General features: G+C 36.8%; 1 protein-coding gene across 1 annotated transcript in view; it reads right to left on the bottom strand.

The window, feature by feature from the left end:
* Positions 1-26017, bottom strand: part of DACH2 (dachshund family transcription factor 2) — a 596924-nt gene that overhangs the window by 328790 nt on the left and 242117 nt on the right. Inside the window, exon 3 of the mRNA XM_068532639.1 lies at positions 23992-24104. Within this exon, the coding sequence (XP_068388740.1) occupies positions 23992-24104 (113 nt within the window). The remainder of the gene's footprint in view (positions 1-23991; positions 24105-26017) is intronic.

Raw genomic sequence — 26017 nt, 5'->3', positions numbered from 1 at the left:
GAATGTATTTTTAGCAAGGAATATTCTCAATCTTTTTCAAATAAAGATACATAGACAACAATCCTCAGTTGCATATGATGACCCTCTGTCCACCAATTGATTATTGCCAATTGCCCTTTTTCACCAATGCCAGTCTATATGAGAAATTCCCCATCTTTTCTCACCCTGACTTCAATTTAATATTCATTGCTATCCTGTATAGATATTTTTATTTATTTTTATTACAGTGATTTAAGTAACTTTATGTACCGTCACATGGGATACAAGGGGGAACGGGTATTTTATATGGTTAAAAAGATAGCTCTTCTCTGTTGGTCCTTGGGTTACAGAAGTAACAATACTGAAAAAGAAAACATTACTTTTGAGGATTCAGACAAAAGAGAAAACTCAGCCAGAGTTTAACTGGCCCTTTTTATGTTGTCATTTAAAGTCAGAATTATAACTTTTATTTCCAGTGTTAATGTAAGAAGAATATTAAATGATTTGCTAACCCAGATTTATTTTACAGAAAGATTTAAAAAACTACTAAATGTAAAATAGATAGCTAGTGGGAAGCAGTCGCATAGCACAGGGAGATCAGCTCTGTGCTTTGTGACCACCTAGAGGGGTGGGATAGGGAGGGTAGGAGGGAGGGAGACGCAAGAGGGAAGAGATATGGGAACATATGTATGTATAACTGATTCACTTTGTTATAAAGCAGAAACTAACACACCATTGTAAAGCAATTATACTCTAATAAAGATGTTAAAAAAAAAACTTAAAAAAAAAAAACAAAAAACTTCTCACCTGGTACTTTCAGGTATACATTAAAAGGATTAAGTGAAAGCACTCAGAGACTAAAAGCATATATTAATAACATTTTTAAGTTCTATATTTGGGCACTCTATACATTGACTCAGGCATGTGTACAAAAACACAATAATTTTTTTTTTTCCATTTTGAGAACTCTCAGGATTTTTGCCTCTATTGATTATAAACAAAATGAGTTCAAAATATGATCCGGAGTTCATACATTGCAAAAAGGGGAACAAAGAAGTCACACAAAACTTTTTCACCACCTCCAACACCACAGTAATCAATGCCTACCCCTAACTTTTGGCTGATAATAAAAGAAAGATATCTGGTGGTCTATAGATTTTTTTTAAAGGTGGGAACCAGGTATCGAGGCTAATTTTTGTTACTCATTTCTGGTCACAATATGAACATGATGCCTATAGGTGCTAAATCTTATTACCCTTAACCTCTTTAATTGAAAACAGTATGAAATGTATTCAATATTTTGCTCTGTAGGGTTCTTTGAATGATTGATACTCAGTGTATTTTTTAATAACTATACAGAATATTTTTTGATTAACCTAACTACATGCTTTAGTATTATAGTGGGTTATTTCAATACAGCCCTCCACTGCCGCCAATAAAATAAAGTGGTGACAAAGTAGCTTATCATCTGTCAGGCATATTGTACAATGGAAAGTTTTATTGTGCTACTTAAATGGACTCTTTCTTCCCTGGGAAAAAAACAAGCCAGCATAAAGAGCAGATACTGAAAGAGTGACACATGTAGTAGGTGAAGAGTTGTATATTTCATTTCATGTACGTTGCCTATGATGGAGAAGACAGGGTTGGGGGATGGGTCCTGGAAAGGCAAATGTATCTTTCTACAATCCACTAGACTTGGCGTGCGACAATGTGATTTTTATGAGATTTCTCATTTGGGGATGGTTTGAGTATTGACCAGATGGAAAGCAGGGCAACATGCAATATATCATTTATCACAATGACAGTGTGTGCTTATCCTCTCAACACAGGGGGAAGCTAGAACTGTAAATGTGGAGAAGCATTACAGCCAGACTAATGGAGTTTGGCAACATTTCTATTTCTCATTAACTTAATCATATTAATTCATTAGCCAGATATATCAAAGTAATTCACTCAAGAGTTGTCACAAGAAACAATTTATAACTGTTACATTTTTCTACAGAAAAAGTAAGTTGCAATCATTCAAAATATTTTTTTATACTTCTTGGAGAGAAAAATTATAGCCATATCTAATTATAATAGCTGTCCCACACGGTAAACTTCTATAAGAATGATCAAAAAAGGAAAGGAGAAGATCAAGGTTTTATTTTATTGAAGTTATACAATCACCAACAGTTAATTATATGGATTATTCCAAGAATTTCCTACTTCCAAAACATGACACATCCTATCTCTCATATTTAACTTACGCAGTTCTGATATGACCCTGAAGATTTATAGCCTCAATTTTCAATGTCAAGTTTTTGCATGAAAGATATAGCTCAGTGTATTTGTAAAGTTATGGTATTAATGGTCAAGAGACCTGGGCTTTGAAATTCTGGCTCCACCCCTTACTGTCTCTAAGATTTGAGGCAAATCATTTAAATTCTTGAACAGTCATTTCCTTCATCTGTTAATAAGAAATATTAATGCTAAGCTTACAGGATTGCTATGAGTATCACATGATAAAACACTTGAAAATCATTCTTTTAATTTTTATTATTTTATAAATTTCAGGTGTACAGAGTTATAATTGAAGATCTGTATATACTAAAATGTGATCACCACCACAAGTCTAGTTGCCATTCATCATCATACAGTTGACCCCCTTCACCCATTTTGCACACCCCCCCACCCCCTCTCCCCTCTAGTAACCATTAATCTGTTCTCTGTATCTATAAGTTTGTTTTTATTTTGTTTGTTTGTGTCTTTTTTTAGATTCCACATGTGAGTGAAATCACACAGCATTATTTACAACTGCCAAGATATGGAAACAACCTAAGTGTCCATCGATGGAGAAATGGTTAAAGAAAATGTAGTATGGGGGAGTTGCCAACATGGCAGAGCAGGAAAACCCTGAGCTCACCTCCTCCCACAGGCACACAAAAATTACAATTATTTACAGAATAACTATTGATGAGAAAGATCAAAAGACTAGCAGAAAAGATATTCTACCACTAAACGTATAAAAAAGGAACCACAATGAAAGGGGTAGGAGGGGTGGAGACACAGTATAATCAAGACCCATACCCCCAGGTGTGTGACCCACAGGCAGGAGGATAATTACAATTGCAGAGGTTCTCCCCAAGGAGTGAGGGGTCTGAGCCCCACATCAGACTCTCCAGCTCAAGGGTCTTGCACTTGGAAGAAGAGCCCCCAGAACATTTGACTTTGAAGGCCAGGGGAGCTTACTTTTGGGAGAGCCAGAGGGCTGTGGGAAATAAACTCCACACTTAAAGGACTCACACAAAACCTCATGTGCTCCAGGACACAGGGCAAAAGCAGTAATTCGACAGGAACCTGGGTCAGACCTACCTGCTTATCGTGGAGAGCCTCCAGGAGACGCAGGAGGCAACTGGAGCTCACCCTGAGGATACAGACACTGGAGGCAGCTATTTTTGGAAGCCTGTTCTACATCAAGGACTCCAGTGCTGGCAAGTGCCTTTTTGGAATCCTCACTCTAGCTTACTAGCGCCAGGACCCAGCCTTGCCCACCAGAGGTCACAAGACCTGGGTTCACACACTAGTACAATGGCACTAGCATCAGGACTCTGAGGACCCTGTAGCCAGAGAACTCAGGACACAGCTCCACCCACCAATGGGCCAGAACTAGTCCTGGGAACAGCCTCACCCACCAGTGGGCAGGCACCAGACCTAGGACCACCACAGCCACATAGCTTACTATGTCAGGAAACAGCCCAGACACCAGCAGGGTAGCACCAACTCTGGGACTCTCTGGGACCCAGCTCTGCCCAACAGCATGCCAACAGGAGATTTGGCAACCTTGGGCCCCTCAGGCAGCCACCCTGGGATCTGGCTGTACCCATCAGCAGACCAACACCAGCTCCAGGACCTCAGGGTCCTGCAGCCAAAAACCCCACCAGCAGGCGAGCTCTAGCTCTGGGATGCCCTGGGCCTCAGCCCCCGCCCCCACCAACAGGCTGACACCAGCCCCAGGACATGTCTTTGCAATGCCCCACCCACCAGCAGGCCAATGCCAGCTCTGAGACACCTTGGATCCCACAGCCAGCTGGCCCAGGATCCAGTCCCACTCACCAGGAGGTCAACACCAGCTTTCAACACCATGGAACCTGCAGCCAACCATGTCAGAAACCAGCCCCATCCACCAGCAGGCCAACGGTAGATCCAGAGCTCCAAAGGCCACAACCATTTACTCCGGAACCTGTCTCTGCCCAGCAGCAGCTCCAAACCCAGCCCTGCCCACCAGCACTGACAGCCTCTGCACAAGGCAAGGCCTGGCAAACAACTGGAATGGGGGTCAGTCACACCTACCAGACCAACCACAGTAGGCAGCCTGTCATAACAGAAGGATCCACACAGTCCACATAGGGGACACCCCTAGAGCATATAACTCTGATGAGCAGAGGGGAGTGTGCTACTGGGAAGCATAGGAGGTCTCTTATAAAAGGCAACTTCTCCAAGGTCTAGAAAAGTAATCAACCTACCAATACATAGAAATAAAAACAACAAATTAGGCAAAATGAGGCAACAGAGAAATATGTTCCTACTGAAGAAAAAAGATAAAACCCGCGAAGAAGAACTAAGTGAAGTGGAGATAAGCAATCTACCCAATAAAGAGTTCAACATAATGATCATAAAGATGCTCAAAGAACTCAGGAGAAGAATGGATGAACAGAGTGAGAAGATAGAAGTTTTTAATAAAGTGCTAGAAAATATAAAGAAGAACCAAACTGAGATGAAGAATACAATAACTGAAATATTTAAATACACTAGAAGGAATAATCAGTAGTTCAGATGATATAGAGGAACTGATCGGTGAGTGGGAAGACAGATTAGCATAAATCACTGAAGCTGAACAGAAAAAAGGAAAAGGAATAAAAAGAAATAAGGACCGTTTAAGAAACACTTACAACATCAAGCATATTAACATTTGCATTATAGGGGTCCCAGGAGGAGAAGAGAAAGTGGCAGAGAACATATTTGAAGACATACTAGTTGAAAACCTCCCTAAACTGGGAAAGGAAACAGACATCCATGTACAGGAAGCAGAGAGAGTCCAAAACAGGGTCGATCCAAAGAGGACCACACCAAGACACTTTGTAATTAAGATAGCAAAAATTAAAGATAAAGAGAGAATATTAAAAAGCAGTAAGAGAAAAAGCAGTCAGTTAGGTACAAGGAAATGACCATAAGGCTATCAACTGACTTTTCAGCAGAAAATCTAAAGACTAGAAGGGAGTGGCATGAAATATTTGAACTGATGAAAAGGAAAAACCTACAGCCAAGAATACTCTACCAAACAAAGCTTTCATTCAGATTTGATGGAAAGAACAGAAGTTTTACAGACAAGCAAAAGCTAAAAGAGTTCAGCACCACAAAAGCAGCTTTGCAAGAAATAAACAGACCTCTTTAAATGAAAAACAAAAGGACACAGTAGAAATATGAAAATTATAAAAGGAAAAATCTCATGGGTAAAGGCAAATAGACAGTAAAGGTAAAAAATCAAGCATGTATAAAGCTAGTAGAAAGGTTAAAAGAGAAAAGGAATGAAATCATCTATATACACAATACATAGTTAAGGGATACACACAAAAATGATGTAAAATATGATATCAAAAATGGTAAACATGGAGGGGTGGAGTAAAAATGCAAGGTTGTTAAAATGTGTTTAAACTTATGAAATCAGAAACAAATAATCGAAGAGAGAGAGAGAGAGAGATTGTGATATATAAACCTCATAGTAGCCAGAAACCAAAAATCTATAATAGACACACACACACACACACATGCACACACACACACAGAAAGAAAGAAATCCAAACACAACACTCAAGATAGTCATCAAATCACAAGGGAAGAGAGCAAAAGAAGAAGAAAGGAACAAAAAAGAACTACAAAAACAAACCAATAACTATAAGTACATACCTATCAATAATTACTTTAAATGTCAATGAACTAAATGCTCCAATCAAAAGACATAGAGTGGCTAAATGGATACAAAAACAAGACCTATATATATGCTGTGTACAAGAGACTCACTTCAGATCTAAAGACACACACATGCTGAAAGTAAGGGAATGGAAAAAGTTATTACAGCTAATGGGAATGAAAAGAAAGCCAGGGTAGCAATACTTATATCCATCAAAATAGACTTTAAAACAAAGAATAACGAGAGACAAAGACGGACATTACACAATGATCAAGGCATAGATCCAAGAAGACATAACAATTGTAAGTATATATACACCCAACAAAGGAGCACTTAAACACATAAAACAAATATTAACAGATATAAAGGGAGAAGTTGACAATAAGAAAATAATAGTACAAAAATAGTAGGGGACTTTAACACCCCTAGTACATCAATGGACGCAACATCCACAAAGAAAATCAATGAGGAAACACTGGCCTTTAAAGACACATTAGGCCAGAAGGACTTAAGAAATATATATAGACTATTCCACCCGAAAGCAGCAGAATACATATTTTTTCAAGTACACATGGAACAATTCTCCAGGATATATCACATGCCAGGCCAAAAAATGTCTCAATAAATTAGATAAAAGTGAAATTATATCAAGTATCTTGTCTGACCACAACACTATGAGACTAGAAATCACCTTCAAGAAAAAAACACAAACACGTGGAAGCTACACAACATAGTACTAAACAACCAACAGATCACTGAAGAAATCATAAAACACCAGGAGACAAATGAAAATTATAACAGAACAATCTAAAAACTATGGAACACAGCAAAAGCACTTCTAAAAGGAATTGCATAGTTATACAAGCCTAACTCAGGAAACAAGAAAAATATCAAACAACATAACCTCACACCTAATGTAACAAGAAAAAGAAGAACAAACAAAACTCAAAGTTAAACGAAAGAAAGATATCATAAAGATCAGAATAGAAATAAACGAAATAGAGACTAAAACAAATAGAAAAGATCAATGAAACTAAGAGCTGGTTCTTTGAAAAGATACACAGAATTGATAAACTTTTAGAGATACTCATAAAGAAAAAAAGAGAGAGAGCTGAAATCAATAAAATTAGAAACGAAAGAGAAGACACAACTGACACCACAGAAATACAAACAATAATAAAAGATTGCTACAAACAATTATATACAAATAAAATGGACAAACTATAAGAAATGGACAACCTATAAGAAATGGACAAATTCCAAGAAATGTACAATCCCCCAAGACTGAACCAGAAAGAAATAGAAAATACCAACAGACCAATTACCAGTAATAAAATAGAATCTGTAATAAACAAAAACAAACAAAATTCAAGGACCAGATATCTTCACAGGTGAATTCTAATAAACATTTAAAGAAGAGTTAACACCCATCTTTCTCAAACTATTCCAAAAAACTGCTGAAGAAGGAATGCTTCAAATTTCATTTTATGAGGCCACCATCACAGTGATAACAAAACCAGACAAAGATATCCAAAAAAAGAAAATCACAGGCCAATATCCCTAATGATCATAGATGCAAAAATCCACAACAATACATTAAACAATACATTAAAAGGGTAATACAATATGATCAAGTGGGATTTATCCCAGGGATGCAAGGATGGATCAAAATCTGCAAATCAATCAATGAGATACCCCATATTAACAAATTAAAAAATAAAAATCATATAATCATCTCAATAGATGCAGAAAAACCTTTGACAACATTCAACACCCAAACAGCAAGGTCCAGGAGAGACCTTCAAGATGGCGGAGGAGTAAGACGTGGAGATCACCTTCCTCCCCACAAATACATCAGAAATACATCTACATGTGGAACAACTCCTACAGAACACCTACTGAATGCTGGCAGAACACCTCAGACTTCCCAAAAGGTAAGAAACTCCCCATGTACCAGGGTAGGGAAAAAAAAAAAAGAAAAAACAGAGACAAAAGAATAGGGATGGGACCTGAACCTCTGGGAGGGAGCTGTGAAGAAGGAAGAGTTTCCACACACTATGAAGCCCCTTCACTGGTGGAGAAAGGGAGTGGGTGGGGGGGGGGGGGTGGGAAACTTCAGAGCCATGGAGGAGAGTGCAGCAACAAGGGTGCAGAGGGCAAAGTGGAGAGATTCCTGCACAGAGGATCAGTGGCGACCAGCACTCACCAGCCTGAGAGGCTTGTCTGCTCACCTGCTGGGGCGGGTGGGGGCTGGGAGCTCAGGCTCGGGCTTTGGAGGTCAGATCCCAGGGAGAGGACTGGGGCTGGCTGCGTGAACACAGCCTGAAGGGGGCTAGTGCACCACAGCTAGGCGGGAGGGAGCCCAGGAAAGAGTCTGGACCTGCCTAAGATGCAAGAGACCATTGTTTCAGGGTGTGCGAGGAGAGGGGATTCAGAGCACCGCCTAAACGAGCTCCAGAGATGGGTGTGAGCCGCGGCTATCAGTGCAGACACTAGAGACGGGCATGAAACACTAAGGCTGTTGCTGCAGCCACCAAGAAGCCTGTGTACAAGCACAGGTCACCCTCCACACCTCCCCTCCTGGGAGTCTATGCTGCACCCCACTGCCAGGGTCCTGTGATCCAGGGACAACTTCCCCGGGAGAACACACAGGGCACCTCAGGCTGTTGCAATGTCACGCCAGTTTCCGCTGCCACAGGCTCACCCGCATTCCATACCCCTCCTTGCCCCCAGCCAGAGTGAGCCAGAGCCCCCTAATCAGCTGCTACATTAACCCCGTCCTCTCTGAGCGAAGAATAGACACCCTCAGGCGACCTACACACAGAAGCGGGGCCAAATCCAAAGCTGAACCCCAGGAGCTGTGTGAACAAAGAAGAGAAAGGGAAATTTCTCCCAGAAGCCTCAGGAGCAGCAGATTAAATCTCCAAAATCAACTTGATGTACCTGCATCTCTGGAATACCTGAATAGACAACGAATAATCCCAAAATTGAGGTGGTGTATTTTGGGAGCAACTGTAGACTTGGGGTTAGCTTTCTGCATCTAATTTGTTTTTGTTTTTATGTTTATCTTAGTTTAGTATTTAGAGTGTATTATGATTGGTATATTTGTTTATTGATCTGGTTGCTCTCTTCCTTTTATTTTATATATATATATATTTTTAAACTTTTTCCCTTTTGTGGGTGTGTATGTGTGTGCTTCTTTGTGTGATTTTGTGTGTATAGCTTTGCTTTTACCATTTGTCCTGGGGTTCTGTCTGTCCATTTGTTTGTTTTTTTCGTTTGTTTGTTTGTTTTCTAGTATAGTTTTTAGCGCTTGTTATCATTGGTGGATTTGTTTTTTAGTTTGGCTGCCCTCTTCTTCCTTTTTTTCTCTCTTTTTCTTTATTACTTTTTAATTTGTTTAATTATTAACAATTTTTTATTTTCATAACTTTATTTTATTTTATTATTTTCTTTCTTTTTTTCTTTTTTTCTCCCTCTTATTCTGAGCCATGTGGCTGACAGGGTCTTGGTGATACGGCCGGGAGTAAAGCCTGAGGCTCCGAATTGGGAGAACCGAGTTCAGGACATTGGTCCACCAGAGACCTCCTGGCTCCACAAAATAACAAATGGCAAAAGCCATCCCAGAGATCTCCATGTGAATGCTAAGACCTAGCTCCACTCAACGACCAGCAAGCTACAGTGCTGGACAACCTATGCCAAACAACTAGCAAGACCAGAAAACAATGCCACCGATTAGCAGAGAGGCTGCCTAAAATCATAATACGGTCACAGGGACCCCAAAACGCACCACCAGACGTGGTCCTGCACACCAAAAGACAAGATCCAGCCTCATCCACCAGAACACAGGCACCAATCCCCTCCACCAGGAAGCCAACATAACCCACTGAACCAACCTTACCCACGTGGGGCAGACACTAAAAACAACGGGAACTATGAACCTGCAGCCTGCAAAAAGGAGACCCCAAAACACAGTAAGTTACGCAAAATGAGAAGACAGAGAAACACACAGCAGATGAAGGAGCAGGTAAAAACCCATCAAAACAAACAAATGAAGACGAAATAGGCAGCCTACCTGAAAAAGAAATCAGAGTAATGATAGTAAAGACGATCAAAAATCTTGGAAATAGAATGGAGAAAATTCAAGAAATGTTTAACAAGGACCTAGAAGAACTAAAGAGCAAACAAACAGGGATGAACAACACAATAAATGAAATTAAAAATTCTCTAGAAGAAATCAATAGCAGAATAACTGAGGCAGAAGAACGGGTAAGTAACCTGGAAGATAAAATAGTGGAAATAATTACCACAGAGCAGAATAAGAAAAAAAAAATGAACAGAATCGAGGAAAGTCTCAGAGACCTCTGGGACAACATTAAAAGCACCAACATTCAAATTATAAGGGTCCCAGAAGAAGAAGAGAAAAAGAAAGGGACTGAGAAAATATTTGAAGAGATTGTAGTTGAAACTTCCCTAATAAGGGAAAGAAATAGTTAATCAACTACAAGAAGTGCAGAGAGTCCCATACAGGATAAACCCAAGGAGAAACTCGCCAACACACATATTAATCAAGCTATCAAAAATTAAATAAAAAGAAAAAATATTAAAAGCAGCAAGGGAAAAGCAACGAATAACATCCAAGGGAATCCCCATAAGGATAACAGCTAATTTTTCAGCAGAAACTCTGCAAGGCAGAGAGGAGTGGCAGGACATATATAAAGTGAAGAAAGGGAAAAACCTACAACCAAGATTACTCAACCCAGCAAGTAACTCATTCAGATTTGACAGAGAAATTAAAACTGTTACAGACAAGCAAAAGATAGGAGAATTCAGCACCACCAAACAAGCTTTACAACAAATGCTAAAGGAACTTCTCTAGGCAGGACACACAAGAGAAGGAAAAGACCTACAATAACAAACCCAAATGAATTAAGAAAATGGTAATAGGGACACACATATTGATAATTACCTTAAATGTAAATGCATTAAATGCTCCAACAAAAAGACAAAGACAGGCTGAATGGATACAAAAACAAGACCCATATATATGCTGTCTGTAAGAGACAAACTTCAGACCTAGGGACACATACAGACTGAAAGTGAGGGGATGGAAAAAGATATTCCATGCAAATGGAAATCAAAAGAAAGCTGGAGTAGCAATTCTCATATAAGACAAAATAGACTTTAAAATAAAGACAATTACAAGAGACAAAGAAGGACACTACATAATGATCAAGGGATCAATCCAAGAAGAAGATTTAGCAAATGGAAATATTTATGCACCCAACAAAGGAGCACCTCAATACATAAGGCAAATGCTAACAGCCATAAAAGGGGAAATCGACAGTAACACAATCATAGTAGGGAACTTTAACACCACACTTTCACCAATGGACAGATCATCCAATATGAAAATAAATAAGGAAACACAAGCTTTAAATGACACATTAAACAAGATGGACTTAATTGATATTTATAGGACATTCCATCCAAAAAAACATAATATACTTTCTTCTCAAGTGCACATGGAACATTCTCCAGGATAGATGATATCTTGGGTCACAAGTCAAGCCTTTGTAAATTTAAGAAAATTGAAATTGTATCAAGTGTCTTTTGTGACCACAACGCTATGAGACTACATATCAATTACAGGAAAAATTCTGTAGAAAATACAAACACATGGAGGCTAAACAATACACTACTAAATAACCAAGAGATCACTGAAGAAATCAGAGAGGAAATCAAAAAATACCTAGAAACAAATGACAATGAAAACACGATGACCCAAAACCTATGGGATGCAGCAAAAGGCGTTCTAAGAGGGAAGATTAAAGTAGTACAATCCTACCTCAAGAAACAAGAAATATCTCAAATAAACAACCTAACCTTACACCTAAAGCAATTAGAGAAAGAAAAACAAAAGAAACCCCAAAGTTAGCAGAAGGAAAGAAATCATAAATATCAGACCAGAAATCAATGAAAAAGAAATGAGGGAAACAATAGCAAACATCAATAAAACTAAAAGTTCTTTCTTTGAGAAGATAAACAAGATTGATAAACCATTAGCCAGACTCATCAAGAAAAAAGGGGAGAAGTCTCAAATCAATAGAATTAGAAATGAAAAAGGAGAAGTAACAACTGACACTGCAGAAAGACAAAGGATCATGAGAGATTACTATAAGCAACTATATGCCAATAAAATGGACAACTTGAAAGAAATAGACAAATTCTTAGAAAAGCACAACCTTCTGAGACTGAACCAGGAAGAAACAGAAAATATAAAAAGACCAATGACAAGCACTGAAATTGAAACTGTGATTAAAAATCTTGCAACAAACAAAAGCCCAGGACCAGATGGCTTCACAGGTGAATTCTATCAAACATTTACAGAAGAGCTAACATCTATTCTTCTCAAACTCTTCCAAAATATAGCAGCGGGAGGAAGCCTCCCAAACACATTCTGCAAGGCCACCACAACCCTGATACCAAAACCAGACAAAGATGTCACACAAAAAAGAAAACTACAGGCCAATAGCACCGATGAACATAGATGCAAAAATCCTCAACAAAATACTAGCAAACAGAATCCAACAGCACATTAAAAGTATCATACAGCATGGTCAAGTGGGGTTTATCCCAGGAATGCAAGGATTCTTCAATATACACAAATCAATCAGTGTGATACACCATATTAACAAATTGAAGGAGAAAAACCATATAATCATCTCAAGAGATGCAGAGAAAGCTATCGACAAAATTCAACATCCATGTGTGATAAAAAGGCTCCAGAAAGTAGGCATAGAGGGAACCTACCTCAACATAATAAAGGCCATATATGACAAACCCTTAGCCAACATCGTCCTCAATGGTGAAAAACTGAAACCATTTCCACTAAGATCAGGAACAGGACAATGTTGCCCACTCTCACCACTATTATTCAACATAGTTTTGGAAGTTTTACCACAGCAATCAGAGAAGAAAAGGTAATAAAAGGAATCCAAATCGGAAACGAAGTAAAGCTGTCACTGTTTGCCGATGACACGATACTGTATATAGAGAATCCTAAAGATGTTACCAGAAAACTAATAGAGCTAATCAATAAATTTGGTAAAGTAGCAGGATACAAAATTAATGCACAGAAATCTCTGGCATTCCTATACACTAATGATGAAAAATCTGAAAGTGAAATTAAGAAAACACTCCCATTTACCATTGCAACAAAAAGAATAAAATATCTAGGAATAAACCTACCTAAGGAGAGAAAAGACCTATATGCAGAAAATTATAAGACACTGATGAAAGAAATTAAAGACGATACAAATAGATGGAGAGATATACCATGTTCCTGGATTGGAAGAATCAACATTGTGTAAATGACTCTACTACCCAAAGCAATCTACAGATTCAATGCAATCCCTATCAAACTACCACTGGCATTTTTCACAGAACTAGAACAAAAAATTTCACAATTTCTATGGAAACACAAAAGACCCCGAATAGCCAAAGCAATCTTGAGAAAGACAAACAGAGCTGGAGGAATCAGGCTCCTGGACTTCAGACTATACTACAAAGCTACAGTAATCAAGACAGTATGGTACTGGCACAAAAACAGAAATATAGATCAATGGAACAGGATAGAAAGCCCAGAGATAAACCCACGCACATATGGTCACCTTATCTTTGATAAAGGAGGCTAGAATATACCATGGAGAAAAGACAGCATCTTCAATAATCAGTGCTGGGAAAACTGGACAGCTACATGTAAAAGAATGAAATCAGAACACTTCCTAACACCATACACAAAAATAAACTCAAAATGGATTAAAGACCTAAATGTAAGGCCAGACACTATCAAACTCTGAGAGGAAAACATAGGCAGAACACTCTATGACATACATCACAGCAAGATCCTTTTTGACCCAGCTCCTAGAGAAATGGAAATAAAAACAAAAATAAACAAATGGGATCTAATGAAACTTAAAAGGTTTTTCACAGCAAAGGAAACCATAAACAAGACGAAAAGACAACCCTCAGAATGGGATAAAATATTTGCAAATGAAGTAACTGACAAAGGATTAATCTCCAAAATTTACAAGCAGCTCATGCAGCTCAATATCAAAAAAACAAACAATGCAATCCAAAAATGGACAGAAGACATAAATAGACATTTCTCCAAAGAAGATATACAGATTGCCAACAGACACATGAAATAATGCTCAACATCATTAATCATTAGAGAAATGCAAATCAAAACTACAATGAGGTATCATCTCACACTTGTCAGAATGGCCATCATGAAAATATCTACAAACAATAAATGCTGGAGAGGGTGTGGTGAGAAGGGAACCCTCATACACTGTTGGTGGGAATGTACATTGATACAGCCACTATGGAGAACAGTATGGAGGGTCCTTAAAAAACTATAAATAGAACTACCATACGACCCAGCAATCCCACTACTGGGCATATATCCTGAGAAAACCATAATTCAGAAAGAGTCATGTACCACAATGTTCATTGCAGCTCTATTTACAATAACTAGGACATGGAAGCAACGTAAGTGTCCATTAACAGATGAATGGATAAAGAAGATGTGGCACATATATACAGTGGAATATTACTCAGCCATAAAAAGAAATGATATTGAGTTATTTGTAGTGAGGTGGTTGGACCTAGAGTCTGTCATATAGAGTGAAGTAAGTCAGAAAGAGAAAAACAAATACCGTATGCTAACATGTATATATGGAATCTAAAACAAAAATGGTTCTGAAGAACCTAGGGGCAGGACAGGAATAAAGATGCAGATATAGAGAATGGACTTGAGGACATGGGGAGCGGAATGGTAATCTGGGAAGAAGTGAGAGTGTTGCATGGACTTATATATACTTGAAATTTAAAATAGATAGCTAGTGGGAAGCAGCCACATAGCACAGGGAGATCAGCTTAGTGGTTTGTGACCATCTAGAGGGGTGGGTTATGGAGGGTGTGAGGGAGATGCAAGAGGGGGGAAATATGGGAATATATGTATATGTGTAGCTGATTCACTTTGTTATAAAGCAGAAACTAACACACCATTGTAAAACAATTATTCTCCAAAAAAGATGTTAAAAAAGAAAAAAAACCCAGCAAGGTCCTACTGTATAGCACAGGGAAATATATTCAATATCCTGTGATAAACCATACTGGAAAAGAATATGAAAAGAATGTATTTATATATATATATATATATATATATATATATATATATATATATATATATATATATATATATACACACACATACACATATATATATATGTATATATATATATGTATATATATATATATATATATGTATAACTGAATCACTTAGCTGTACAGTAGAAATACAGAAAACGTAAGTCACCTAAACTTCAATGAAACATTTTTTTAAAAAGTCAACATCCATTTATTATAAGAACTCTCCACAAAATGGGCATAGAGGCAACAAACCTTGACCTAATAAAGGCCTTATATGACAAGCCCACAGCTAACATCATACTCAACAGTGAAAAACTGAAAGTATATCCTCTAAAATCAGGAACAAGACAAGGATGCCCACTCTCACCGATTTTATGCAACATAGTTTTGGAAGTCCTAGCCACTGCAATCAGACAAGAAAAAGAAATATAAGGAATCCAGATTGGAATGGAAGAAATAAAACTGTCACTGTTACTATGCAGATGGCATTATAATATATACAGAAAATCCTAAAGATACCACCAAAATACTAGAACTCATCAGTGAATTCAGTAAAGTTGCAGGATACAAAATTAATATATAGGAACCTGTTGCATTTCTAGACACTAACAATGAACTATCAGAAAGAGAAATTAAAACAATCCCATTTACAATCGCATCAAAATGTATAAAATGCCAAGGAATAAATCTAAGTAGGAAAAGACCTGTTCAAAGAAACTATAAGACACTGATGAACAAGATTGAAGATGACACAAACAGATGGAAAATATACCATGTTCATGGACTGGAAGAATTAATATTGTTAAAATGACCATACTACCCAAGGCAATCTACAGATTCAATGCAATCCCTATCAAAATACAAATGGCATTTTTCATAGAAGTGTAATAAATAATTCATCGTTTGAATTAGAATACAAATTCTAAAAGTTGTGTGGAGACACAAATGACCCCAAATAGCTAAACCAATATTAAGTAAAAAAAAGTACAAAACTGGAGATGTCACACTCCTGATTTCAAACTATACTACAAAACTATAGTAATCCTATCTGTATGGTACTGGCACAAATACAGACACATAGATCAATGGTACAGAATAGAGAGCCCAGAAATAAACCCATACACTTATGATCGATTAATCTACAACAGAGAATGTAAGAACATACAATGGTGAAAAGGCAACCTCTTCAGTAAATAGTGTTGGGAAACTTAACAGTTACTTGCAAAGGAATCAAACTGGATTACTATCTCACACCATGAACAAATATAAATTCAAAATGGATTGAAGACTTAAATGTAGGACCTGAAACTATAAAACTCCTAGAAGAAAACACAGGCAATAAGCTCTGTGACATCGGTTTTAATAACATTTTTTTGATACATCTCCTCGGGCAAGGGAAGCAAAAGCAAAATAAACACATGGGACTACATCGAAGTAAAAAGCTTTTGTACAGTGACGGGGACTATCAACAGAATGTAAATGTCACCTACTGAACGGGAGAACATATTTTCAAAGGATATATCTGATAAGGAGTTCATATCCAAAAATATACAAAAAATTCATACAATTCAACATCAAAAGAACAAACAACCTGATTAAATCTGTGTAGACATTTTTCCAAGGAAAACATACAGATTGCCAACAAGCACATGAAAAAATGCTCAACACCACTATTCATCAGGGAAACTCAAATCAAAATCACAATGAGGTATCACCTCACACCTATCAGGATGGCTATTATGAAAAAGACAACAAAAATCGAGTATTGGCAAGGATGTGGAGAATAGCAAACCCCTTTGCGTTGCTGGTGGGAATGTAATTGGCGTAGCCATTATGGAAAATAGTATGAAGGTTCCTCAAAAAATTAAAAGTAGAACTACCATATGATCCAGCAATTCCACTCCTGGAGATTTATCCAAAGAAAACAAAAACACTATTTTGAAAAGATATTTATACCCCTATATTCATTGCAGCATTATTTACAATAGCCAAGATACGGAAGAAACCTACGTTCCCATCAATAGATGAATGCATAATGAAGAAGTGGTATACATATAAAATGGAATACTACTCACCCATAAAAAAGAATAAAATCCCATCATTCATGACAACATGGATGGACCTTGAAAAGTGTTCTTTTTTAAAACTAAAAGTTTAGCTACCTACATACACATAGACACACACTAAAGATTTGGGAGCACTTAATAAAGCACTATAAAGCTTATCATCATCATCATCACCATCATCATCCTGTAAGGTTTGCTTAAATTCCAAGTTTTCTCCTCCACCTACACTGGAAATAAGCAATGGCTTTTGCTCTATGAGCCATCAATATAATACAAAAATGATTCACAGGCGTCTAATAAATTGGGTGGAGACATTTTTAGGTTAGGATAATTATAATATATATAGAAAAAAAGCACTGGCAAATATAGAAATCAGTGTTTTGGAAACCCAGATTTAGCTAATATAATGAATGAAGTTCCTGTTATTAAACTGATGTAGTTAATCTTTTTGTTTAGTGGAGATACCGAAATTGTATGTTAGTCTAAACTCCATATTAGAAAATTTTAGTCATTCAACTCTGGCTCCTATTAGGCCAATGGTTCTTCCTGGACACACGAGAAACAAAGAAAAGGCAATGACATAAAAGCAGTTACCATTTGTGTGACATGAAGCATGCCTTACAATATTACTCATTGAAAAAGTCAAAGATAGTCACAGAAACAGAAATGTCTTAAGTTGACCATTAAAAAGGTTGGTTTGGTTCTTTCTAGATAGATCTCTCCTGTCTTACACTCACAGAAGAAAGGCCTAGGACCACTCTGTCCTCCTTATGACCACTTCTTAGCATCCAAGCCAACTGAATAAGAATATGAAATGCATCTTGAAAAGGGAAGGGTGCTGATTCCAATCATGCTATCAGGCTAACTGGCATTATACCATATCATGAAGCTAACATCTCACTGCAAAGACCTGGCAGGATTCTACTTATGACTCTTCCAATCCTGAGCTGATTGTTGTAGCTACTATTACAGGATTGGATATTCACAGGCTCAGTTTCCCAGGGACTTGGATGGCAGCTGAAATTCCTAAAAGTATTTTGTCACAATAGAACTCGAAGAAAAAAAAAACCAAACAGATGAAGAATCTGCTATCTTTTAAAGAGTGAACACTACAGGAATTTCATTTGAAGCACTTTATTACTTCCTTGTAAGCTGTCAGTTTAAGTCTCTCTCAGGCCAAATTCCATGTCTGTCTGTTTGAAATGGTTCATAAACTGAGGAAAGGGGAGTAGTCATATTTTGGGAAATTCAAAGGCACACATGACTAATCCGTGCTTTGAGTGTGATCCAGGGATATTAGCACTTCTCCAGACCTGCAGAGAAAGATGGGGATAAAAGTCCTTCTTCTTTTTCCCTCTATAACCCAAAATATTTTACAGAAAATACTAGGTAATAGGATTATTTTGTATTAATGACCTATCAGGGAATTAAGACACAGATTGCACAATAGAAACAGAGACAGAAACATGAGATGAGAATATCAGCAGTGCAATATATGAAGGCAAAAAAAAATTAAATTTGATCATTTTTTAGTAACTCAATAAAAGGCTGGATGGAATTTGAGAAAAATCTGACTCACCAAATGAATTTTATTTCAATGTGTTGTAATGTTTTCTCATATTGTTTGGTGCAGAACAGATGTTCAAGAAACATATGTTAATGAAAAGACAACCTCAGAATGGGAGAAAATATTTGCAAAAGAAGCAACAAAGGATTAATCTCCAAAATATACAAACAGATCATGGAGCTCAATATCAAAAACACAAACAACCCAATTAAAAAATGGGCAGAAGACCTAAATAGACATTTCTCCAGAGAAGACATACAGATGAACAAGAGGCACATGAAAAGATGCTCAACATCACTAATTATTAGAGAAATGCAAATCAAAACTACAATGAGGTATCACCTCACACCGGTCAGAATGGCCAGCATCAAAATATCTACAAACAATAAATGCTGGAGAGGGTGTGGAGAAAAGGGAACCCTCTTGGACTGTTGGTGGGAATGTAAATTGATACAGCCACTGTGGAGAACAGTATGGAGGTCCCTTAAAAAACTAAAAATAGAACTACCATACGACCCAGCAATCCCACTACTAGGCATATACCCTGAGAAAACCATAATTCAAAAGGACACATGTACCCCAAGGTTCATTGCAGCACTATTTCCAATAGCCAGGACATGGAAACAACCTAAATGTTCAACAACAGATGAATGGATAAAGAAGATGTGGTACATATATACAATGGAATATTACTCAGCCATAAAAAGGAACGAAATTGGGTTATTTGTAGAGATGTTGATGGAGCTAGAGTCTGTCATACAGAGTGAAGTAAGTCAGAAAGAGCAAAACAAATATCATATATTAACACATATATGTGGAATCTAGAAAGATGGTACAGAGGAACCTATTGCAGGACGGGAATAGAGACGTAGACATAGAGAACGGATATGTGGACACAGGAGGGGAAGGGGAGGGTGGGATGAATTGGGAGATTAGGATTGACATATATACACTACTATGCATAAAATAGATAGCTAGTGGGAACACGCTATAAAGCACAGGAAGCTCAGCTCGGGGCTCTGTCACTACCTAGATGGGTGGGATGGGGGGGTGTGGGAGGGAAGTCCAAGAAGGAGGGGATATAGGTATACATATAGCTGATTCACTTCATTGTACAGCAGAAACTAACACAAGATTGTAAAGCAATTATACTCCAATTTAAAAAAAGAAACATATGTTAAATGAAAATCATGAATTATATACATTTTTATCTATAGATAGATATTAATTGATGATAGATACATACATATATACATACATACTATATCTCTTGGCCTATAGTTACATAGATATAATCTCTAAATGGATATCAGACAATATTGTCAAGAATAGCACATGTGGGTCCTATCTTAGTGAAAAAAGAATTATCATCAGTAATTAGTATGTTGATTATACATATAGAAATTAACTTTTGAAGTAATTTTTAGATACCTAAGTACAGTTAAATTTCCCAAGTATTTTAATGACCCTACACCAATGCACACACACACACACACACACACATTTTTATTTATACTTTTCATTTGCTAAATGAGATACGTTTATTAATACCAGAGACTTTAGCATACCCACTCTCTGAATTATCTCAAGATCTGAATTAGTGGGGTTTGAATGAATCAGTTTCCATTATATAGAGGAAATATAACGAAGAGGAAAATAAACATCTTTGAAATGGAAAAACGATACACATCAAAAAAGGAAATAAAATCACATAAAGTAGAAAATTTGAAATACCTTTATGCTAAGCAGATAAAACAATATGGCATACCTGATATTACTCTGCATTTTTAAGAATTTACATGTCAAGCTATATGAATAATAGAGAACTCTTCTCAAATCTAAGCATGATGACTTAACCATTTCTAAACCTTTTTACTTGCATTTTTTTGCTTGCAACTGTTGGGGGGAAAATAACAATTTAAAGGCAAAAATAACATACAAAAACATCACTATATTTGAAAAGAGATCTCATGATCATTGTATTTTGTTACCCTTAGACCCCATTTTCAAATTGCAAATGCAAAGAAATAATATAAACAAATGGAGAATAAGTTTCATTTACTTAGGCAAACTCAGCAGGGTTCAAAGAGGCTTCTCCAGACATATGACATTGAAACAGAAGGTAACAGCAGACTCTTATCAATAATTAATTTGACAGTTGTATGTAAAATTATACAGAGCTGTAAAATATTATCTCTTTCTTTACAAAAAAATGTTGAGACATAAGGACCTGAAACAGGAAAATACTGTAAAGCATTTTAACAATCATTTGGGAAAAAAAGGATAATTCTCAACCCATAACAGATCATATTAAAAATATCAACTGAATTCTTCAAAAGTATATTTAAGCAAACTTAACGAAAGTTAAGTTTGTAATGGATAGTAAGTGTAATGCCAAATATGAAACTTACTGATAGCTAAATTGAGAATTGATTCTCTCTCAATTATCTTTGCTAATGGAGGAGTGAAGAAGTGTGTCTAATGCAAAATAATGCATAATCCCAGAATTATTTCTACTTGGCTTACAGAGCAGTTTTCTTCTTATATGACTGGAAGTGAGTAGGATATCCTTGAGCATGTAAAATAAATTAATGTATTCTAAGAAGAGAAATTACTATAGAGCTGTGCAGATTCTTCTTCCTTCCCATTTAATGATTTTTCTACTGTCTGCCATTTAGACTGAAGTATTCATGCCTTTCCCTACTCAGTCCTTTATCTATCTCTATCATCTCATTCTAGGCACAAGCAAAGGGTTATGAATTGAGGAGTCTTTTTTTTTTCCAATAATTCTCACTGTGGTAAATCCAAGTTGTAAGACAGAAGGCCAAGGCTCTAATCCAAGGAAGGAGGCTCCGTTATCTTGTAGGAATTGAAGCATACATGCCAAATAAACTAGGAGGGGATGAAAACCTCAAACTGGATTTTAACATTTACTATAAGACATCATGATGATGAGGAAAAAGTATGGGCCCTGGACTTTAAAACACCAGGGTCTGAAACCCAGTTCTGCCACTCAGTTGTTCTGTAACCTCAAGCAATTAATTTAAACTCACTGAGCCATACATTGTTTACTTGAAAAATGAAGACAATATTCATAAGGTTACTATAAGATTAAATGAAGTGTATATAAAACACTTAGCACCCATGTCTGGTACATAATAGAAACTTAATATACATTACAGGTTTTTCTCGACAGATAAGGTACCGAAGTTTACTCAAGAGTACATTAGCCTCAAAGCAATTATAAAATCCTTTTTTTCTTCCATCTACACAGGATACATCTTTCATCAGGACACAGATCTGATTATTTACATGGTACTGATTCTAGGCTCTGTCAATGTATTTCAGAAGTCAATAAATAGATTATCATTTATTGAGCACCAAGGTAATATATTTCAGGCACTGTTATGCCCTCTATATTCATTTATATGCACAGGGCTGCTTTCTTCTTGTATCAGAATTTGTTTATAAATATTTAAAGTCTAAAAAATCATTATCTAATCCCCAAAGCCTGAGTCTCTTCCTAAATTCTCTATCTTAGCTAATGACATAATCATCCAACTTATAACCTAGGCTAGACATGAATCATCCTAGATTTCATCCTCTCGCTCTCTATTTTGATCAGTTATCAAGTTTGATTAATTCTAATTATGAAGCAACTATGAATCTCTTTTCTACTCTACTGAATTCTCCTCAACTCAGGTCCTCAGTATTTCTCCCTTCATTGCTACTTACCTTCAACCGCAATTGTTTTTAAAGCATTTACTCAGTTACTTATCAGTGGTTCCTTTTACCTACAGCAGCTTTTTTTTTAATTTGAACAAAATCCTATATGAAATAGAACATGTAAAATTCTGAGGCAGAAGTGGGGAACCTAGAAGTACTTCCCCAATCCCATGTCAGCCAGTAAGGAAAGTCCTTGAAAGACCCTTTGGAAAACCATTGGTCTATAGGGAAAATCCTAAACTGTTAAACAAGATAGCTTCACAAGCTGGTTTTTCCCACTCTTTCTACCTCTAACTGTATCGCCTATAAGTCTCCCATCTTAAATCTCTGCTCCAGTCTCTTCCACTTAATTGCTATTCCCCCTAGCATACCAGGTCCTTTCTCATCAGTGTATATCTGTCTACAGAGGATGTTTTTCCTCTGATTCTCCATCTGTCCAACACTCAGCCTATAAGACATAACTCAAATCTCTATGAGCATTACCCAACTTAACAAATTGATTTAGTTGCTCCCATTCTGTGATATTATAGCACCTTGTATGTACTTGTATTATAGTCTCTATCATACTTTAATGAAATTGAAATTATTAGTTTACATGACCTTCTCCCTAATTCTACTGTGACACGGACTACTACTCATATAATTTTGCATTACCTAGGACCTAATACCCAAAACACATTAGGCTTTTTTTTAGTTTTTTGTATCATTGAAGATACAAAGATCATATTGCCATTAAATACATTTTCTACCACATAGTAGCTTTAATGATTTTTAAAGGTTCAGTTAGAGAAATAGCAAGCTTATTTTTTTTCAATTCTTTTTTTTTAATTGAGGTATAGTTGCAAGCTTATTTTTAAGTGTTTTATGTGCTTTTTTTTAGAGAATCAAAAATGCAAATTTATGAGACTGGTATTTTTAGGGGAGTACTGTTTATCACAGTGTTCGATGAAAAACACTGAATCATTATTTAAGACAATGACTACTTGCACTTTCTTCTTTTCTAATCATAAGGTACTACCAGGGATGATGCATATTATTTCTACATTTTATCCTAGAGTAATAACATGGAAAAGATACACAGATGCCCAGAACTTTTGAAAACAAAAGGAGTATTATTGAGACTTATCAACAAGCAGGTATACTACATCCCATAGGAGGCTTTGAGAAAATGTTAGTTTGGCCAGTCCCCCCTGCCCCCACCATCTCTTCCCACAGCACACAAAAACATACATACATACACACAATAAGGCCTTGAAAGAGGTTTCTTACAAGGAAATGACAATTAATTTTTAAGTCATGTCCATTCGATTTGAGTCACTGGAGTAACAAAACTGTTTTCATGAATACTCAAAAAAATTCAATAATGTAACCTCTAGTAGAGCTTGAAAAGCTCTGAAGGACAAGGCAGTTAGATCAATATTAGTTCATTTCAAATGCTGGGCAGTATGAAGAGACAAGGCTGATCATCGGATGGATTTTATTACCTGTCGGAGTGATAAGTCCTGGTGATAAGAGGCCTGGGACTGAATGGGGCAGAAGGCGTGCATTGTCTTGCAACACTCCCAAAGAACGCTTAGGAGGCCTGCCAGGCCTTGAACTGTTGAGAAACAGACAAAGATCAGGTTAAAATATGCTCTTTGGAAATACCATCACTTGCTACATTTGCCTAAATCTCGTTTAATTGCCAAGAATGATAGAATTTTATATTAAAGACTATTTTCATTGATTACTAAAGGACCAATACTTTATACTAAACTTCCAAAATAATTATGGCAAGCATTAAAACCATAAGAGATCAATTTCTAGTTTAGATTCTATTTACAAGCCAGCACTTTGCAATACAGCTTACCTGTTGTGAGAAACCCAAACCTCGCTCTTAAAGCTACACTTGATCCCTGGTATTAATACATGCAACTGAGATCTGAGATAGGGGCTCACAGAATTAGGATTGTATAGAATGTGAAGTGATTAAGTCTCTGCTCAGCATGCCAGAGGTGAGGGGTAAAAAGCTGATATGTAGAATAAGGCCTGATGTTTACTAGCATTTCCACAGCTGCTGGGAGCCCACAGGGAACAAAGAACCCCTGCCCTCGGTATGTTTTTTCCTACCTATTATTTAAACCAGGCTGTATAACCAGCAGTACACTCTCTTGGAGTGTCTGTACTAAGGAAACCTGCCACCTTTGCAATCTAGGCTGTTTTTTCTCACAGATTGATTGGTATTTTTAACTGATGAGTTGATGCTAAACTTAAAACATTAACCTAACCTATTCTATTTGCACATTCTTCACCCAGGTGTGAACAGTTTGCAGTTGCAAATGTTAATCCATAAAATAATGAAATAGAAAGTCAGTATCAGGCTTCCATCTTGTACCCTAATACAGTCAGTGTACTGAATATATCATTTAGAAGCTGTCACCACATGAACAGACTTATAAGTCACTGAACATTAGGATCAAGTCATTCTCAAGTCATGCAGTATATTTCAAATATTACTTTCTTAATGTTACTTAAAATACTGCTGTTGCTTCTTAGTAGAAATGCAGTTTACAAAGCTGAATAAGAGGGATTTTGACAAAATACTGCAAAACACTATATTAAATAACCCAAGCTGCAAAAATTTATAAGGTTCAGATAGAGAACATTTCCAAAAATGACTTTTTGTTCACAAAGAAATTTAAGTTAAACCTCACTCTATCAACTTTGCAGTAGCAAAGTGCTCCATCAATGTAAGACAAACTCTGCTTTTAAACGAAGACAACTTCTAGCAACCTTATACAGAGGTACTATTACCCAGTTCATTTTTCATACACTGTGCTGATGTTATTTTCTTTCATTGTACATCAATATTGTATATCAATCTAGCATGAAAGATTCTTTTTTTCTCATTTAATGTTTCAATTTTATAAACTGAATCTCCTCTCCCTCCTTCTACTCAAGTTTGGGCTATAATTTATTTTCTTTAATTCAGCGTTGTTATCCTGTTTGTCCTTGCCCTGTTTTATGGCTTCCTAACTCTTTGAAGGAATAGTGATAAGAAAAATATCCAATTTACTTCAAATGCCCTAAAGGATCCCAAGGTCACTGAACAATATTCATCAGGTTATATCCAGTCATTAGAAAAAGGCACTTTTTGTTGAATAATCGTCACCAAGTCCGTACTTTCCAAGTGATTCTTTGTGTCTTTCTATTTGTCAGAATTCAAGTCTACTAACTTTATTAAAGCCCACCTGATAACTCTTTGTACTTTTCCAGCATAAAAATTTCAGTGCTGTCTTTATGCTCATAATCAATTTCAGACAGGCTGTCTCCAGAAGAAAGCAGCCTGATGCTCACTCTACTTCCCTGAGCCAGTTGTTGACAGTACACTTTGGAAGCTATAAGGTTTAAATAGTTCTGTTCCAAATTTATTGGTCAATCTCACAATTTGATGTAGCTCTTTTCCAATAAGCTGACTCAGGCTTGGGGGGCATTAGATTACAGGCCTCTTAGTCTGATGGTTCTGCCTTA

The sequence above is a fragment of the Eschrichtius robustus genome, chromosome X (assembly GCF_028021215.1).
Source record: "Eschrichtius robustus isolate mEscRob2 chromosome X, mEscRob2.pri, whole genome shotgun sequence".
NCBI classification, from domain to species: domain Eukaryota; kingdom Metazoa; phylum Chordata; class Mammalia; order Artiodactyla; family Eschrichtiidae; genus Eschrichtius; species Eschrichtius robustus.
This window is presented reverse-complemented; position numbering and strand designations above follow the sequence as displayed.